Here is a 13,357-nt window from a genome sequence, read left to right as displayed (position 1 = left end):
TATTTTTAGTAAAAGATTTATGGTCAAATTCGATTATTTTAAAAAGTTAAAGAGTTAAGTTTAACTAAAAAAAATAAAGATCAAATTCACAAAAATATAAATCTCATGAAATTAGAATTTAAACACATGCAGTAGTGAAACTAGGGGGCTGGCAAGGGCCTCGACCCCCTAAAATGAAAATTTTTTTATATGCTCCTTTAAAGTTAAAAAAAAATTAAATTAGTAAAAGTAAAATTACACTTTGACCCCTTTAAAAATATAAAAATTAATTTAATCATTTAAAAACTATAAAAATATAGTCTATTAAAATAGTAGAATTGTAAGTTTTCTGTCAAATATGGATATATTTATTTATTTTCCTTAGTTTTTCATATATTTGGAGGATAATGTTACAACAGGTTGTAGACGGATACTTTAGTGAAATAATAAATCCGGAAACATCCTACGTTGCCCCAACTCTTTATTTGTTTTTCTTTGAAAGTATCCGTTTTTAAAAATAGCTTCAACAATATATTGAAATTTTAAGGAAAAAAAATGAGCATACCCCGTATCCGATATTTACATCTGATTCCAAGGACTCTTCACCTCCCTTCTCCGAGGATGTCACTAAACCCAGAAACATTTACGGGGGAGGGACTCGGATCTGTCACCGTAGCGGCGTTGTTGTTACTCTTCATTGTGTTCTCGTTGCTGCTGGATGCCATGGATGTTTGTGTTTCTTCACTCATGAAAGTGCCTGTTATATCCTTAAAATCATAGTCAGTCAAATAACTTGGCTTCGATGTAACGGTGCTCACTTCGATGTCACCGGCAAGCATTGCGACGACTCGGGACATCAGTGGCCGCATTGACGGTGAAGCCTGAGTGCATAACAGTGCCACCCCGAGCACTCGGAAAGCTTCGGTTTTGTTGAATTCGGCTAAAGTCGGATCGACCAGGTTCAAGCTTTGATCATTTTCATACAGGTTCCATGCCTGGAGACATTGGTCGTAATAAATAATCATTCGATGCGGCCTATACATGAATAGGTCTAATCATAACTACAAGGGGTTAAAAGGTTCCATTTTCATTACCCATTCAAGAAGATAAATTCTGTCGATTTCTAAGGTAGTGTCCGTGTTTGGTCTTCCACACAGAATCTCCAATGCAACGACACCGAAGCCGAAAACATCAGCTTTCTCAGTGAGATGCCCTCGCATTGCATACTCCGGTGCTAGGTAGCCACTACAAGGTGATTAAATTACATGTCATTAAGGAAGCAATGTTGAATGAAAAGGTCAAAAAAAGTCTGAAAGGGCTTTACATGGTGCCTGCAACGCGCGTGCTGATGTGCATTTTCTTGTCATCATACAGCTTTGCCAATCCGAAATCCGATATTTTCGGGCACATCTCTGCATCGAGCAGAATATTGCTTGCTTTGACATCTCTATGGACAATCCTTTGCCTAGACTCCTCATGAAGATACGCTAGGCCTCTCGCGACTGACAAGCAGATGTTGAACCGGGTCGGCCAATCGAGATGCAAGCCGCTATGTCCTGCATTTACAGTTCAATAAGTCTCATAGCCATTGTGTCTTGCATGAAAGGATTATTTTGAATGTTCTCATACCGAAGAGTGTCTGATCGAGGCTTTTGTTTTCGAGGTACTCGTAAACAAGGAGATGCCTATTTCCTTCGATGCAGCAACCATATAGTTGAACAAGATTACGATGTTGAACCGCCGAGATCGTTGCTATCTCTGAAACGAATTGATCCTTCCCTTGGTGTGATGCTACCGAAAGTTGCTTCACTGCTACAACTCTCCCATCCGAAAGTGTACCCTAAAACATAATAACATTGTCGTAAATCACTGGTAATTTTTGCTGTTACATGTCGAGCTGTAACTATAGTTATAAGCTAAAATAGTTTACCTTGTATACAAGTCCAAACCCGCCTTCCCCTAATTTCTTTGAAGGACTGAAGTCTTCCGTGGCGTTTTTCAACTCAGCGTAACTAAATGTGTTCGGTCTAGGGCTGATACCAATAAACACTGCAGGTTCAAGTAAGGCACTTAGTAGGCTAGAAATGCAACATTTCTAGTTACCATAGGAGAAACGATATCGGTCGGAGATTTGAAGTTAGAACAGCTGCATTCCCTATATAATATCCGGTGCAACCGGCCTAGTTGAGAAGTGAAAACCGAGTCTTTCCTGAATTTTGTCAAGAACTATTGAATGGGATGATTCATTGTTCTATATCAAGATGCATATATGTTCTATGATACATTGATGATCTTACCTTCTTCATCGTCGTCTTTTTTCCTTCTCTTAATGTAAATAATCACAAATACGAGTATCAACGCCACGAAAACTATGGGAACTGTAATACCGACAATCAATCCTGTCTGGTTCTTCCCTTTATGTGTGCCTGGTGGTATCCCGCTGACGGTTGGTACAAAATCTGAACAGTGAAAAGCATAGAATAAGCACATGAAATTTATATTACATATAGATTCATAAGCGTTTAAGGTGTCTTACTTGGAACAACATTAATGGCTGAAATCGAAGGACCATAATAGCCTTGTTCCGGTGTACAGCACGTCCCTTTACCGGCCCAAAACAGGTGGATTTCAAGATGATTATCCGTTACATTAGCAGTGAAATTCTTAACTACTGCTCTCTCAACACCGCCTGCTTCCTTCGATATTTCAAAATCCCTTAATTGCCGGGTTCCCTAACGAAGCATCGATAAATTGCTGACATAGAAACACTCCAAACAGAGGACATCAATTAGATTATCTAAAACTGAGATATTACCTGAATATAAACATCAAAAATACGCCTTCCCAGACTCCTCCATGACCGTGTGCTTCGGTCTGAGAAAGCTGTTTCAGCAAAGAACAAGTTTACTGTATACAATCCATTCTCGAGGCCTAGGCCATAATATCTAAGTGATCCAGGGGATAGCCTCGAAGTCTGATATAGCTCCGGCGTGCTTGTACGTGTTACTTGTGCTAACGTGTTCTGCACATACAGTTGATTTTGCCGGTCCGCGAACAAACCAACATTGCTAACTGCCCAATTCTGAGCACTCGTCACATTAAACCCTGCCTCACCGAGAGTTTGGTTCTCGGCCTCGAAAACTATCCCATTTGACATCATCTGCGGACCGCCGCACTTGATCGAGAAGTTTGCATCTGTCAGTGCCAACATGAAAAAACATGTAAGCAGGGGAACCAATCTATACACATAATTAAAACCTCAGTAACATATGCTTGTTTCCGAGTTTTTCGCAACAGTTTACATCGAGGAGAGTTCCGATTGCAGGCAAAGCTTCTTTGAAGGCATTCTAATCCAGGCAAAAGCCTGCAGAATTTCAAAACAAATCCATTGCATGGTTTTGATGGAAAGTTTCACAGTTTTATTCATCGAAACATACTTACCTTGAGCTTGAGCTGTTCAATTCGAAGTTGTTGGCCACGAAATTCCTGCATAAATAGCCGTGAAACAATCTCTTAGACAATGTAGTGAACAGATTATATGCATAAAGGAAGTACCATGCTTTAAGATACATACAGGTTCAAATCTGAGTTTATCCATGAAGGCAAATTTCCAGATAACATATTGTATGATAAATCACTGCATAGAGAAGTCAAATAGCTGAAAGTGAGTAGGGACTATGCAAATATTACCCTAAGTTACTTGAATTCGAGCATACGGTCTAATAAATGCATATGTTCAATTTTTTAAAACGGGTCATATCATTACATGCGTCCAGCATGAGTATATTCAAATTTTAAGGTTTTTTTTCATATATTTGAAGGGTCATATCTTCGTTTCAGTATCTGAATACATATTAAACATGAATTCTGATGGAATGAATAAATTTAGTGTGTAAAAGGATGACTTACATAGTCTGAAGAGTTTCACTCTTTCGGCTCGGAATTGGACCTGACAGGCTATTATTTCCAAGAAACCTGGCCATTTCAAGAGTCCGTGTATGTATGAATCAGACGTAAGGACTTCAAGAAAAATAAAGAGTCCATAATACAATAAATTTTGCAACTTACAAGTATGTAAGAGAATCCATATTGAACAAAGCACTTGGAATTTGGCCTGTTAAATTGTTGAAACTCAAGTCTCTGGAAGACAGAAGAAACTAAACACATAAGCAAAATTCTCAAACTATAGGTACAATTTTTTCAAAGTTCCTTACAACGTAACTTACAGCTTTTGCAAAGATTGTAATTCTGTGATATAAGATGGCAAAGTACCAGTGAGTAGCACATTTCTTAGAACTCTACATGAAATAAAAACATAAACAACAACAACAAAAAAAGAATTTAATTAGTCTGTAATTAGTCCCAAAGTTTTTAGAACTGGACTAATAGTCGAACCAATCAAGTCACCGGTTTGTCAGTCCAACCGACTTGATTAAAAAACATTTCAACTGGTCTGTACCGATTCTTTGGCTAATCAATTCAAATCTATTCTCCAGATCGATACCCCAATCAATTTTCGGTTCAACCGGTCGAATTCAATCAAACATCATTGATTAGTCCATTAAATGAGGGGAAAAAGATGAGTACAAGATGATGCTTTTAACTTACAAGTCAGTCAAGTTGTTTAAATTTCTTGTGAAATCAAGAGAAGAAGAGCTCCCATTGTAAATATCACCAATTCGCCTACATGATATTTATATTAAAGCATCAAACACATGTGTATATTATATATATGATTGTGACACCCCCAATCCACATTCGGAAACTTCGAGAAATAGTGAGACTAATAACAACGGATCTTCGAGATTTTCAATGTGAGATTAGAGTTTTACGATGAATACGTGGAAAAAATTCGAGAGAGTCGTTTTGATATGTACTCACAAAGATGTCAATGAGTTCAAGTTTGCGAAACTGGAAGGTATGGGTCCTTCAAAAGAGTTCCCTTCAAATCTCCTGTAATGATACCGTTCTTCATATTAGAGAGGGTCTACTTAGTTTCTTTACTTTAATTTGTTAAAATTTGATCCTCGAATCTTATAAAAGTCAAGAAGTTGTTTTAAATTACTTACAATGATGTAAGCTGAGTCCAGTTATTGCCAACAAAATCAGGTATTTTGCCTGTGAAAGCATTGTCAGATGCCCACCTGAAATCAGTTAATAGGACATAAGGCAGTTGCAAGACATTTTGGAGCACGGAAATGAACACGAACACGAACACGTAATAAAGCTACGGCATGGTATGGACATGTTTGCCGGAATTGTATTCGTGCCCGACACATGAACACTCTCGAGACAGAAGTTTCCATGCTTCATAATTGAGGACATGGAAATGTCCATATACATTTAAACACACACACACGCATAGGTCGTAATGGTTGGGTATTTTTCTTACAGAACTTGCAGATTTCCAAAGTTGGCAAATGTGGAGGGAACCTCACCACCCAAACCACAACTGTTAATGTAACTGTCGAAATTCGTATCAAACAATGTTGTTATAATTTCGTAGGGTAAAAAAAATCATGTGGATCCTTGTTAATAACTGAAGAAATTTGGAACTTACAGTTGTTCAAGGTTGACTAAGTTACCAAGTTCTGGAGGCAGTGTTCCGGAGAAACTATTCACGCCAAAAGACCTACATCACAAAAATCAACAAATTTATAATTATATAAAAGGTGAGACAAGTATTCTTTTCATATACTAAAAAATCCTACTAACGGTATGAGAGGATTTCGTTGATAGTGCACTTTTTTTTTTTAATTTCACAAACACAATTATAAATTTACCACTTGCCTTATTTCTTTTATATATTTATTTTTTAATTTTTTACTATATTCTATAAACTTTATTCTAAATTTGATTTGAATTTTTTTATCCAATTTAGTCCTGAAATTTGACAGCTTTTCTCAATTTGGTTCCTTAACTTGGATTCGTTAATGTACGATGATATAACACTTTGAGATTATGTCACATCATTATTTGAATTTTAAAAAAAAATTAAGTTCTTATACTTTTTAAAAAATTTATATAAACTTTCAAAAACTTTTAGGTAAGAATTTAAATTCCAAAATTAAATTTAAAAAACAGATTAAATATTACTTTATTCCAAAAATTAAATATATTATATGGGAGAAAAAGGGGCCTTACAGCAATTTTAGCTGCCTAAGATTTCCAAGCTCCTTTGGAATAGGTCCAGTGAAATCATTATGAGCAATTGACCTAGGCAAAATAAGATAAATAAACAAATAAAAAAAAGTAATAATGTAGTATTTTTATGTTGTTGGAACTCTTCATTCATTCACATTCGAGATAATAACTTATGTTGGGTAATCTTTCAATACTCACAGTGACTCTAATCTTGACATATTTCCGATAAATGCTGGCAATGAACCAGTGAAGAAGTTTTGATCGATCTTCCTGCATAACCAAATAATGAAATTTAAAACCAACCTAATATCATATATAATCCATCTGATCTGAACTGAATTTATTACAAATGTGAGGAAAAAAGAGAGAGAAAAGAAGACTCTTACAAAAAGGTAAGAAATGGCAAACCCAAAAGTTCCTCTGGTATAACTCCTGTTCTATCTAAAGCATATACTCTCCTGAGATAAGTCCATAAAAATGTATTTGAGAATATGTATTGAATACGAATATTTTTAAAGAAAATAAAATCCGAAAATGATTAACAGTGAGATTATATACAATCGAGTAATGTGGCAAAGAGTGTTGGTGTTGAAAGAGCAATCACATCTGATAGCTGGGTTATTTGTAGGGTCTTCAAACACCGAGTCACTTTGACTCAGTGCAGACCCACTACATAGCTCTCCACTGATATTCCATGAATCAACTGCTTGTGTACCCCATTGTTGAAATATCCAGTTCAATGCCCTCGCTGTTTTCACATTGTTAATCTGATGTAAGTATATGTATATATACTCTATATAACGTGCTTAATTGAGTTAGTGCCATAAGTTCATCGAATATTAGTTCAATTGAAAAATACTAAAAACTCCCTCACTTTACAAAATAAGAAATGTTATTTTGAGGATGTATATAAGATCTATAACAATCAACAAATAATGAGATTTAGACAAATTTAATTTAAATATTCTGTGTTATTTAAGTAAGATTATAATTGGAAGATTATTTAAACAAATTGTTTACTTTTCTTTCCACGTTTTAATCAAACAAAATATGTTAAAATTTTTTCTTTTTATTTTAGTTATCCAAACAAGAAATAAATATTTTTTTAACTTTCTGAAGTTGTTTAACTGGACCGGATCAATCGAATCGGGAATCGACCCAAGTATTAGTCTGGAGAAGGGTATTGAACCTCTTGACTAGGAAACCAGTATAAACCAATTGAACTAAATTTTTAATATTTTTATTTTTTAAAATTTTAATAATTTATTTAATCAAAATTAATTGAACCGACCAGACCAATAAATTGATAACCTAACTAATTCAACCACCGGTATCATTCTAAAAACCTTTAACTTTCTTTCACTTCCTTCTTTTTGTTTTCTTTCCTTTATTATTAATTATTCAAATATAGAGTAAATAGATTGTTTACACCACACTTACATCCTATACATCAAATATTCCAATAAGTTTCTAAAATATATATATATATACCCCTATTAAAACATATTCTATCTAATCTAGCTAACACACAAATTAGTCCATCTAATATGAGTAAACCATAGTTAAACATGTAATTTAATAGATCAAAACTAATCTTAATTACCGCAGTTTTTTATTTCCTGAATTATATTTCAGCTCTCAAATTGGTCCTTCTCTAAATTATCAATTTTGATCTAATTTACTGTAAAGCTTATTAGACGATGTACCTTATCTTGGGTAAAATAAGATAATATTGATAGTTTAAATGTTATTTTTGACAAAAAAAATTAAAATATAATTCAAGAAAAATTTGAAAAGATTATATTAGTTCAACTTATTGGTAACCTTTTTTTATTAACAAAATTAGAGGATTTTCAAACAAGTATATTTTTGTTGACATCAATGACCAAATCAAGTCATAGTTCATATGAAGGTGACATTTCTAAAATTACAATCTTATCTTTATACATATAAATTAGAAGACCTAAACATTATTAAATTTTCTTATCCAAGTCTTATTAGAAAATCATATCCAAAGAATAACCCAATGCTTAATAATTTTATATCCTATCAGACCTATAACTTATCATAAAATGTTCGACAAAGAGACAAAAGTGAGATAATTATTGCAAAACGACCAATGATAAATTATGAAAAAAAGGTGTACCCGAGGGATAATATTATAAATTCTAAAAAATAAATCAATGGAAAGCATTCAAAATTGAGCAGCGCTTACCCACTATCAGAAAAAGGATGTCACAGCATATGAATTAAGAAATGATGATGTAATAGATGCAGACTTAACTCCAGAAATTAACTAAATTTTATATCATATGTTTAAATTTTTAATATGTTTACATGACACAATAGCATTTGGAGGGAAAAATGGTAACTTGGTCACATTTTGATACGTGATAAAAAATATTTACAGTTTTTTAATTTAACTTACGGTTAGGTCCAATTTTCTTTTAAGTACTAAGTAGATATAAATTGCCAAGTGTACCTCCATATACATTAACTTTTATATAATTTTTAATGATATTTTGTTTGCTATATTTTCATGATAAGACATTTTTAATTTGTTTATATTCAATAATTCAATTTATAATTGATATAATAAGTCATTGTCCTCACCACTCAAACAATGGGTAAATTAACCCCTATACATTAGATTAACGAACAAACGAGCCTTTTTATTAAAAATTTTATCAATTTCTACTATCAAAAACTAGTCACTGTATGTAAGAATGAGGTCTACGTGGCATGTCAATTGTAATTGTTTGGTTATTTTGTCAATTACGCTAGTTTTTAACAATAGATGAAATTTTAAACAAAAATGACTAATTTACTTTTTAATCTAACATATAAAGATTAAATTATTCACCTTTTAAATAAAAAGAATAAAATTCAATCTAAATTTTAATACAGAGATATTCATAATACTTTTATCATGTATTATATATCAAAAATTTTGCACCACATGACATATGTGGTCCAATCAATACAAGTAAAATGACAATGATTTTGTACTATACCACTTAAAAATAAATAGAGTCGGTACCATTCCATTGTTTTCTCCCCTTATTCTTTTTTAAATAGGTATTCAAAAGGAAGTATACTGCATGATTGTGAAAACTACACATCCATCGGAATCCTAGTATATTTTTCGCTGGGGTATTAATTGAATTTTGTAAATTAAAAATTTATAATTATTAAAGTCGATTTTTATTTTTCTGTTTAATGTTTAATTACTTTTTATAAATAAAAATAAAAATAAAATGTTTAATTTTAAATTTTATTTATTTTTCAAAGCCCCGCTATATACTAATTTCATGTGTGAGTTTTAGTCCGAGTTAGAGTGTTTTTGACAATATTTAATGCTTTAAGGATTGATATTTGGTACATTAGTAGTGTATTTTTTTTATTCCACAAGTAGTTTTAAAAAAAATTATTTTATGTCTTTTTTTAATATTTTAATATATCCTTATAGAATACTTGTTAATCCATTAACCTTCAACCTTTTAAAAAGAGTCGGATTGTTGTTATCTAAACAGAAATATAAACTAAAATATTACATTTTTAAACATTTCAACCCGTATGACAATCCACATGTACTCCATGCTAATTTTTATAAACTTTTATATATTTTTTAAAATTATTTTATTTTATTTAAATATTTTTATAATTTTATAATTATTTGTTGACGTGATATATAAAACAAATAGCGTCACGTTAACATGAATCATACATGGACTGCCATGCGAGTTTCTATGCCGACATCTTTAAAAAATTAATACTTTAATTAACATTTCCATAAAAAAAACGATTTAACTATTTTTGAAAGATTAATGGTCAAATTTAGCTCAAAAATATAATAATCAATTTTTAAAAAAAAGAAGTAAAAAAATAAAATTAATTATTAAAGATTTGAAAATAAATCTTTTACTACTCCACAAGTTATTCAATCAACAAATTGAACCAAATAGTATTTTCTTTAATAATTAGTAGGATAAAGTTGTTTGGGATTTAATTGAAGTTGTTGTGTCACACAAGATATTAATTTTACATTAGGTAGTAATTTGCATTACATATAAAATGTACATAAATTATTGTAAAGTGTCTCATTTATTGGGGACCTAATAAAAATTTTAAAAACTTTTAGGAGTTTAATGAAAATGATAAGTCATGTATCAGTGTGACAAAAAAGTTAAACTAATATAAATAAATAAATAAAAAGAAGAAGAACCAATTGAAGGATGGAATCGTGAATTTAACTTACAAACAAAAAAAGAAGAAGAAAAGCTAGTGGTTTTAATTAACAAATTAAAATATCATATTAATATTCACGCACAAACATTTTGAAAAAAAAAATGAAGAAGAAGAAAAATCCGATCGATAACATATTCGACATTTATGAAGTTTCGGAAGTATAGGAAAGAACGATTTTCATTTGTTTTCACACGTTCGACCGGTTTTCTTAGCTGAAAAAGGCTTGAAACTGCGTCGCTTTTTTGGAAATTGAAAAGACAGAAATGTAAAAATCGAAGAGAGAATTGAAGAGAGTGTACCTTCGGCGGGATCAGTGGTGGCGTTTTGGGCGTTGGATTTGCTGCAACAAAAGGAAACAACGAAGAAGAATAGGTGGAAGAGAAAGTATGCGGAAGAAGACGGTCGATTCCGCCTCGAAATCATGGCTTTTCCCCCCTCTTTTTTCTACTGTAATTTTCTCGCTTCCCAGACAGGATGACCTCTCTCACTCATCACCTCTTATAGTAATATCTACCTCTAAGGACGCACAACAGCAGCCTTTCTTAGTTAAAATGTGGATAATATAATTTTTGAAGCAAAACTTCGCTTTATTTTGATAATTATATATGCATTTTTGTCTATTTTGATAATTAAATAAGATGTAATACAATTTTAGGGTAACATATTCAATGTTTTAATAACTTAATCGATGATTGAATAGATCAAATCATCGATTCTCGATTCAACTAATTCAATCAGTTCAATCATTTGAGTAAAAATAATTAAATAAATTATTAAAATTCATAAAAATCTAAAATTAAAAAAAATTATTAAACAGGTTCAATTGACGATTTCTTGTCTTAGTTTTTGATTTTTATCAATTTCAAGCAATTTCTAATTTAACCAGTTTAATCCCTTTGTTCGGACTGTTATATTGATAAATACTAGGTCCATTTAGTGTGGTTATGTTCCAATAACACTGGTCACATCATCAAATCTTAATAAAATCCAAGTTTTTGGACTAAAATGGATCTAGTTGTCGAATTCAAAGACCAAAGTGAACCTAGTTTCCAAATTCAAGGCAAAAATTATATAATCCCATTCAAATATGCTATAAATCTTTATACATTTTTAGAATTGTCTCTGTATTTTTTTCAGAAGTTGAAATTCAGGTTCAATTGTTAACGTTGTTAAAATTTTTTTTGTTAAATTTATTGATGCAATATTTTAAAATTAAAAAAATTCACTTGATAACTATATAATTAAAAAATAATATTGTAATTAACTTGAATTTAATAAAAGAACTTATATTTTTAAATAAATAAAATTTTTAAAAAAATAAAAAATTTAAATTTAAATTTAAATTTATAGAAAATATAAAGGATTTGGTCAATAGATAACGAAAAGAAACCCAAATTAAAAATTATATATTTATTAAGTAATTTGTATTTTTTTATTGCTTTTTGGCACGATTTGGCCTACTTTGTCCCCACCTTTACCGGAAGGTTCGCAGTTTTTTATTTATTAAAAGCATAATGATTTATTTATCTTTTAATTTTACAAAACAAATTTATTTTAGTTTTTTATTTAATTTTTTATCTTTTGAGTCTTTAAATTTATATTTTTATCAAATCACCTCAAAACGGATAAAAAAGTAAACTTCTTTTTAACATTGTTGATATGGTATACACATAGATCACCACGTGGATGACACATTAACATTTAATTAACTTTGGAATTTTTTAAAAATTTAAAAATATATAATAATTATTTTTAAAAATTAAAAATTATTAAAAAAAGTATAAAATTTGTAAAAAAAATATTTTAAATGTTTTTAAAATTTTAAAAAATTAACTAAATACTGACATATCATCTACGTGGTAGTTCACGTGTATACCATGTCAACAAAGTTAAAAAATGTTAACTTTTTTTAAATCTATTTTGAGGTGATTTGACAAAAAATACAAATTTAAAGGTTAAAAGAGAAAAAAAATTAAATGAAAGGCTAAAATATTTTTTTTTGCAAAGTTGGTGGGACAAAAAAGTTATTATGCCTTTATTAAATGAAGGGATAATATAATTTTTACTTATCTACAAATTGATACCTAAACAATATTATTTTTCCCATCTTGGTACTTAAATTTTTTTATTACAAGTGGTACCTAAACTAATTTTGCTTCAAAGTTGGTACCTAAATTTTTTCGTCACAAGTGACAACTAAATTATTCTTATGTTACCCAATTTACACCAAAATGTTATATTTGTTAAAAAAAATTCAGCTAACAATAAACTGCCACATCATATAAACTTGAAAAATTATATTTTTTAATTAATTTATTTTCCTTTTTTTTCTTTTAGATTATTTATCTCTCTTTATTTTTCCCTTTTTTTTCTTTCTTCTTTTATAATACCTGACAATACTAGTAATGTTCAAAATTTGATCTCATGAGGTTGAGATGTTGGAGATTAATTCTATTTTCAAACTTCATTGTCTACTTGCTCTACTTGTTGGGACCAAAAAAGTTATTTCATCAATCAAAATCAATGTTTTTAGAACTAGACTGGGAACCAATTGAAGTACTGGTCTGAAGATAAGGGTTAAACTGACTGATACATACCGATTGAACCAAGCTAAAAAAAATTAATTGAATCGATTTTCTCTGTTTTTTAAATATTTTATTTTTATGAATTTTTTAAATAATTTATTTGATCAAATCGGGAACTGATGGCTGGACTAGTTCGACCATCAGTTTAGTTATGAATAAAAAAGAAAGAAGAAAAAAAATATATATATATAAAAGAGAAAATAATGCTTTTTTATCTTTTTTATCACATGTAATTTTTTTTTTAAATAGACTTAATAATTTAACCAACAGAGTTACCAACTTGAGAAAAAATAGTTTAGATGTCACTTATGACAAAAAAAAAAAAAAGAGTTTAGGTGCCAAAACGAGAACAAAGACATAGTTTAAATATCAATTTGTGGGTTAAGCCTCTTTTAAAATAG

The 13,357-nt window shown here is 30.5% G+C and overlaps 1 protein-coding gene across 1 annotated transcript; it reads right to left on the bottom strand.

Annotated features, from left to right (window-relative positions):
- Window positions 1-344: 344 nt before the first annotated feature.
- Window positions 345-10,974, bottom strand: LOC107891754 (probable LRR receptor-like serine/threonine-protein kinase At1g56140). Its single transcript, XM_016816646.2, has 24 exons — window positions 10,671-10,974; window positions 6,682-6,871; window positions 6,510-6,581; window positions 6,322-6,393; window positions 6,124-6,195; window positions 5,540-5,611; window positions 5,372-5,443; window positions 5,049-5,123; window positions 4,861-4,932; window positions 4,588-4,662; window positions 4,206-4,277; window positions 4,048-4,119; window positions 3,889-3,954; window positions 3,554-3,616; window positions 3,421-3,465; window positions 3,282-3,343; window positions 2,795-3,174; window positions 2,516-2,711; window positions 2,277-2,438; window positions 1,910-2,028; window positions 1,609-1,819; window positions 1,304-1,535; window positions 1,074-1,224; window positions 345-974 (listed from the first exon to the last, which is right to left on the bottom strand). Exons 1-24 carry the CDS (start codon window positions 10,792-10,794, stop codon window positions 582-584), a joined length of 3,120 nt encoding a protein of 1,039 aa, XP_016672135.1. The 5' UTR covers window positions 10,795-10,974; the 3' UTR covers window positions 345-581.
- Between the last annotated feature and the right edge of the window lie 2,383 nt (window positions 10,975-13,357).

The sequence above is a fragment of the Gossypium hirsutum genome, chromosome D09, assembly GCF_007990345.1.
Source record: "Gossypium hirsutum isolate 1008001.06 chromosome D09, Gossypium_hirsutum_v2.1, whole genome shotgun sequence".
NCBI lineage: Eukaryota > Viridiplantae > Streptophyta > Magnoliopsida > Malvales > Malvaceae > Gossypium > Gossypium hirsutum.
Note: the sequence above shows the minus strand (reverse complement) of the source record. Positions and strands in the feature narration are given on the sequence as shown.

Excerpts from the sequence above, each read along its gene's own strand:
- LOC107891754 (XM_016816646.2), bottom strand. The coding sequence starts at position 10,794 with ATGATTTCGAGGCGGAATCGACCGTCTTCTTCCGCATACTTTCTCTTC. Across the intron at positions 1,536-1,608 it reads CCTCGATCAGACACTCTTCG|GACATAGCGGCTTGCATCTC; the intron begins GTATGAGAACAT and ends CTGTAAATGCAG. Across the intron at positions 975-1,073 it reads GAATTTATCTTCTTGAATGG|GCATGGAACCTGTATGAAAA; the intron begins GTAATGAAAATG and ends CAATGTCTCCAG.